General features: G+C 33.9%; 1 protein-coding gene across 1 annotated transcript; it reads left to right on the top strand.

Annotated features, from left to right (window-relative positions):
• Nucleotides 1–4,764, top strand: LOC118045808 (uncharacterized). Its single transcript, XM_035054524.2, has 6 exons — nt 1–722; nt 1,393–1,628; nt 1,712–1,970; nt 3,280–3,459; nt 3,547–3,702; nt 4,091–4,764. Exons 1-6 carry the CDS (start codon nt 693–695, stop codon nt 4,256–4,258), a joined length of 1,029 nt encoding a protein of 342 aa, XP_034910415.1. The 5' UTR covers nt 1–692; the 3' UTR covers nt 4,259–4,764.
• Nucleotides 4,765–6,650: the final 1,886 nt, after the last annotated feature.

Here is a 6,650-nt window from a genome sequence, read left to right as displayed (position 1 = left end):
CACCTTCACTACATTTTACTAACGACATCTAGCTCTCATTCATGAAAAAGATTTCTCCAAGAGAGACTTGCAATTCCAAGCAATAGCAGAGACATGCAACTCCCAAGCACCTTCGTTACATTTACAAACTCCATTTCGCTCTAATAAATGGAAATTTCTCCTACTTTTACATTTGACACCTAAACCAAGACTCTACTAAAAAAATAGAAAAAAAGAAAAAGAAAAAAAGAGTTCTACTGGCTAATAATTTGACAGAATCTAGAGGGAAATCTGACAGCACAAATCAAGGAGAGAGGAGAGAGGAGAGAGGAGAGAGGAGAGAGAGGCCATCATCAAGGCAGGCAGGCAGCGTAGCCAGCAACACAAATCCAAGGACGAGCAGGCAGCGTCTACTGTTTGGGAAAATACAAAAACGAAAAATAAAAGCAAGGCACAGGCGCCCTTTATTGTTTATCACGAGGCTTCATCTAAGAAAGAGCTCCGAATTTAGTCAAGAGCTCCGTGGCAGCGTCTTTATTCTCCCTCTTTCTCTCTTTGGACAAGCTTTGTGACTGCAGTCTACAAACATGGCGATTCTCTGTAGTACAACTACTAGCGAATTCTGAAAGAGAGAGTCTTTGTTTTCATTTTAACTTTTTCTTGCTTTACCTTTGGGTGGGTTCATTGTCTCTTCAGCTACTGGAAATACAGCAATGGCTGAGTATATCTGTTTATTAAACAAGGTGCCACCAAATTCTCTCTTTTTTCGTTCTCTTGCAGGAGTTGAATACTGGGTTCCTTAAAATGCTATTTGTTTTTCTCTTTCTCTACTGCAAAGTTAAAACTTTTTTTCTTTTTTAATTTGGTTATCTGGGAAGTCTTGAAGGATATATTTTTTTTGTTCAATTAGTTTTAGTGGTGGTATATGCTGCAGAAAAAGGCTATTTCATTTTATAAATTGCTGTTTCAGTTTTGAAGTTCATTGATCTGTGGGGGAACATGTTTGAAATGGGTTTGTGGAGTAATGCACGTTCTGATCTGGGTCTGTTTCTGGGTTTTTTCTAGTTGTATATATTTCAATTTCTAAGTTTATTTTTTAGCTTCCTTTTGTCAAACCGACACTCCATTTGTTTTTCCTTCTATAAAGTTCCTCTCTGTTTTTTCCCTTTTTGTGGCTGTTTATATGACATTAAAGATTCCATGGTTGTGGTGCTTTCTATTGTTATTTGTTGTGGCGAAACATTGCTGTTCTTTTGAATCATTTCTATCAGTTCTTCACATGCCGGGTTAAGATCAAGACTGGAGTGACAATTGTTCTTTAATTTCAGATTTTTTTTTTTTTATAAATTTCTTTAAAGCTAGTTTGCATGCTATGTCGCTCAATATTGACAAGCTTAATTTTCTGTTTGGCAGGATACGATAGTCATAAAGCCTGCTAAGAAAACTCCAATTTTGTTAAGGATGATAGTCTTAATGTTTGCAATGGTTTGTGGAGTTTATATCTGCTCAGTTTGTTTAAAGCAGACAAGTATCCATAGTAAAATTAAATTTCAAGATATCCAAGTAGTTGAGAGGCTGTCTCCTGATGACGACCATGGAAATCTGCAAATTTCTAGTGTACATTATCCAAATCCCAAAACTTTTAGCAGGTAACTGGGCATTTCTGCCTTTTGTTTTTGAATTGGATTTCATCAAAAGGTGTGTCTTAAGTTCTGTGTTGGTGTATTTCTAGGGCTGAATGTGCGCATAATCCTGTACGGTACTTTGCTATATTGTCGATGCAAAGATCAGGGAGTGGATGGTTTGAAACATTGTTAAACAGTCATGTTAATGTGAGCTCAAATGGAGAGATATTTTCTGTTCTTGATAGGAGGAGAAATATTTCATCAATTACACAAACTCTTGATAAAGTCTACAATTTGGACTGGTTCACTAGTGCATCAAAGAATGAATGCTCTGCAGCAGTTGGCTTCAAGTGGATGCTTAATCAGGTAATTGTGGTTGAAAAGTACTTAATGTTTAAATCCTTACTTCATTTGTGCTGCTAGTTGGCTACTAAAAGACTTATCTTTTCATACACTGTTGTCATAGTAATTGAAAGTGTCAAGCTGTCAACTACCACTCTACTCAAGTGGCTACCCAGAATAAACTAACAATCTATATATTAGCTTCAAAGAAACAAAAGGAAAATAACTGTATTTCTGATAAAAAAAGAAAATTCTCTCCTTGGCATACTCTTTAGAAGACACACTCCCAGTCAAATCCTATAATGTTTAATAAACTTGTATTCATGTGTGACATTACCATAAGTTGGTTTTGGCTTATCTATATTAGATCAAAATTTAACAATTAGGAACAAGCTATTCATCCAATCAGGATATATGGTACCCTGAAGGTTTTAGCATTTCTAGTGAAAACCTTAAAGTTTTATAAATTCCCGCCAGATTTGTGAAAACCCCTATTTTGATTGAATCTAATCAACCAGCTTCTTCTTTCATGTTACAAGTATCTGTACCTTAAGCAATGCAGATATAGAAATGGAAAGGTAGCATTATTCATACCATTTTTTATTTATTTATCTGGTGGATATTAGCTGATGCTCAGAAGGAATTGTGCACTGCTGTTTTGGGAATCCAGTTTCTCTGATGGTATAACATGGTGAATAAATAAATTGTGGCTGAGACTGCAATACTCCTTTAGAAGGCCCAAAAATCATGTTTGTATGTTATTAATCCATACACGCTGCTCCGGTAGGTTAAACCCAAACAAAACTGTGTTCAGATGTCAATAATGAAAAATTCTTTTGTTGTCTAGTTTTTCGTTACCAGTTGCTGTAGGGCACTGTGAGAGCACTTTCTAATTTGGAAATAGAATGCAGTTTATGTTTGTGATTGTTAATAGACAGTTTAACTTGATGGTATTGCTTTTAGCAATTTTCACTTGGATAGCTTATAACAAAAATATTTAGTATTTTTCTTATAAACAAAAACAATAAAGGAACTGTAGGTTTCCATATTTTCTTTGAAATTATGTACTTTTAGGACAGCATTTTGCATGGTTGAATGAGGTTACAGAAGTAGCCTTTTTCATTCTTGTTCAGCGTTGTCAGTTCCAACTTAATTTCTCAACTATTTGCTAAAATAATATAAAGCAACCCTTCAGCTGAGCAAAACCTGAAGTAGGGAGTACCTCATTTATCTATGGGGACTAGAGAAGGATGGTGTGTGCATTTCTCACTGAAAGTTTGTTTTAGGGAGGAAAATTATGAAGTAATAATTTAACCTATTATTAATTATGCAGGGAGTAATGCAGCATCATAAGGAAATATCAGACTACTTCAACCGCAGGGGTGTATTTGCAATATTTTTGTTTCGAAGAAATCTACTACGTCGCATGGTTTCAGTTCTTGCAAATTCCTATGATCGCCATGCTAAGCTATTGAATGGAACCCACAAGTCTCATGTTCATTCCACTGAAGAGGTCCTTCTCCCCCCCCCCTCCCACTAATTCTTAATTCTCTTTCATGGTGTATGATAGTTTTGAGCTGTTAGCTGTAATTTCTTGTAGGCCAAAACACTTGCGAAGTACAAGCCTATGATAAATTCCACACTGTTGATTTCTGATCTGAAGGAGGTTGAGATCACAGCTGCCAAGGCTTTAGAATACTTCAATAGCACCAGGCACATTGTTCTGTACTATGAGGATCTCATAAAAAACCCTACTGTAAGTTATCATGACAAACTCTCAGGAAATCATTGGCATGCAAAATTCAACTCGTTTTCTACATTTTCAAGTTCAACGAGTAATTCGTTGATAATCGGAATAACGCATATGTTACCTAGCATTTCTGCGATTCAACCAACAGACCTTTCAAATTAATTTTAAGATTTTTTTTCTTTGTAAAATTTTAGTAGCTTTTTTAAAATTTTGGAGAAATTTAATTTACATCTTGGGCTCCCTTGAATGATTCCTTTCTCAAGATAATCATTTCCTCTGGAAATGGTTGACCATTCGAATTGTCAGTTTGTGAACTTGATAGTTTTGCATTTACTGACAGTACTGTAAATTGTGAGTCTCTCAAAGTGCGTTATTTATCATGCTTGTGCTGCAGAAACTTAAGGACGTTCAAGCATTTCTAGGTCTTCCGCTGATGGAGTTAATGAGCCGTCAGGTCAAGATACACAAAGGTCCATTGTCAGACCATGTTAAGAACTGGGAAGATGTCAACAAGACACTGAATGGAACTGCATATGAGAGTTTCCTCCAAGCTGATTATTAAAGCTGACATGTGAACGGTGTGAATACCAACTTCAACTAATTTTGTTAGAGCTGACAAGGTAGTGGTTCCCATAAAATTTTTGACAACGACCCAGGTGTGATTCTTCCAGGTTGTATCCTCTTTATCTTCACTCAATTCCTTGATCTTTGTGTTCAAGCTCTTGTATCCCTCCGATAATCTTCTCGTTGATTGATTTTAAGCAATACCATGTAAAAATGTCAGCTAGTCAGTTTCAAGAAAATGCAAGCAATTGTTCAGTAGGCTGATTGTGTATATGCTCTCCCGACTCCATTTTGTTTTTGTTTGGACCCGCTATCCTGTCCTGGTGTCATTCCTCCACTCCTAGTTTCCGTACAGTACATTTATTTCCTACGGATATTAGGAAATTCTGATAGGTTTTGGTTCGGTTGCTAGTGCTTAACTTGAATCCAACTTGTCAGGTAATCAGATTGAGTCGTGTCAAAGTTATGGTACACCAAATTTATTTAATTTGACCTATTTTCTAATTTGGTTGAACTGTTGCTAAGTTTTTTTCCAGAAAATTGTTTCTTTCACCTGGTGTCTTGCTTCACTGCATCCTCACATTGAATTGTTTTGAGCATCTTGTTTTCAAGCATATGCTAGATTTTCTCATGTTCAATGACACCTGGGTTCTGGAACACGAAGGCTAGAACCTAGAACAACTGAGCTAAGTCTAGATTAAAGCAAGCATACTGACATGGTCTTGCTCTTGCAAGTGCCATGTACCGTATGGACCAGGAAGGTATTTTCTTTCTTTTGATACAGCCGACAACTTCACGAGTAAATGGGGCTTTGTCTGAATTGTCAACTGGGTTGGCGGTCTTCTCTGAAAGCCCTGTTTTGGAGTAAAAAAGGAAAGGAAAAAAAAGGGAGTTTTTCTAACAAGGGTACAGATTAATTGATACAAACGGGATGATTTTCCACACTCAGCAATATAGAATTACGGGCTAGGATTATGGAAATAAATTGATTAATTTTAATATGTGAGACTTTCCAATAATATCAGGTATGTTAGAAAAACCCCCAAAAAAAACAAAAACCCTGGAATACTACCTATTTATGGAAAGGAACGATTTGGACGCGTATAAGGGAGGGGTCAGTCAAATTTTCGTTGTATTGGGCTGAGCTGAAGATGGACAGTGCAATATAATTTTTTTGTTTACTTTTTTCTATAACCTCTATTTTTTTTTTTTCAACTTTGTTTTTCCTTTATTATTATTATTATTATTCAACGAAGGTACGTTTTCGGGAAGCTCGTAAGTTGATATTAACTACTTTCTCTTTTCTTTCCGGATGATTTGAAAGGTGCATCCTTCACATTGACTTGATGCATTTAGAGTTTTAAAGAATTAGTTTAATCAAAAAATTAAAAAAATTATTAGGAGAGGTTACAATAATAATTTTATATTATTTCTTAGAACAATTATTCAAATAAAATTTATTTAGATTTAAAATTTATACAAGCTTATCACTATATTGTGTTTAGTTTTATTAAAAAAAATAAGATGAATTCTTGACCGTATAGTCTTTAAAACTTTTATATTATATAAAAGTTTCTTCACAACTAAAAAAATTTAAATTATTAAGTAAGCTATCAATAATGCTTATATATATATATATATATTTTTTTTTTTTTTAACATAGAGGAATTTATTTAAATTCTTTTGGATGCTAAATGTAAGATTTGAATTCATAAGTCAAGAAAAAAAAAAACATTCCTCTTCAACTACCCAAATCAATCCCCAGGGGTTATTTATGTTAGTAAATATGCTTTATAGTCAATTAATTTGTTATATGCAACACGTTTTTATTAATGTAAGACATTTATTATTAAAAAGATAATTTTTTTTAATTTTTAATATTCATTTATATTTTATTAATGAATCTAATGTTTGATTAATGAATTTAGAGTAAAGATAAAGTTCACGAGACAAAAATATTTTGCAAAAAAAAAAAATTATAAAGTTATTATAATTATAAGATTTTTATTGCATCAAAGTCATTTTTTTTTTCTAAATATTTCTAGTCAATATTCTATTAAGATCAAACATTAATTAGAGCTAACGAGACCGATAGATGTTTCTTCCTTTATGAAAGGAAATATTGCTCTTATAAATTGAGGTATAAGGGATACCTGAAGCTAATATGTAGATATTTGTCAGATGACATGCACACTAAACTAACTTGTATGAGAATTACATATGAATATATCATCCATGTCTATGAAAAGACTCATGTGATAATTGTGTAAGTGATTCTTAGACTTCAAATCACTGGGTTATCTTATATAAGGAGTGTTATGCTTTGATCTTGACTATACGTTGTCATAATCAAGGATCATAATTGAGCAGATATTAAGTATAACATAAAC

This window comes from Populus alba, chromosome 5 (assembly GCF_005239225.2).
Source record: "Populus alba chromosome 5, ASM523922v2, whole genome shotgun sequence".
Classification (NCBI taxonomy): Eukaryota; Viridiplantae; Streptophyta; class Magnoliopsida; order Malpighiales; family Salicaceae; genus Populus; species Populus alba.
Note: the sequence above shows the minus strand (reverse complement) of the source record. Positions and strands in the feature narration are given on the sequence as shown.

Excerpts from the sequence above, each read along its gene's own strand:
- LOC118045808 (XM_035054524.2), top strand. The coding sequence starts at position 693 with ATGGCTGAGTATATCTGTTTATTAAACAAG. Across the intron at positions 3,460-3,546 it reads ATGTTCATTCCACTGAAGAG|GCCAAAACACTTGCGAAGTA; the intron begins GTCCTTCTCCCC and ends AATTTCTTGTAG. Across the intron at positions 3,703-4,090 it reads ATCTCATAAAAAACCCTACT|AAACTTAAGGACGTTCAAGC; the intron begins GTAAGTTATCAT and ends CTTGTGCTGCAG.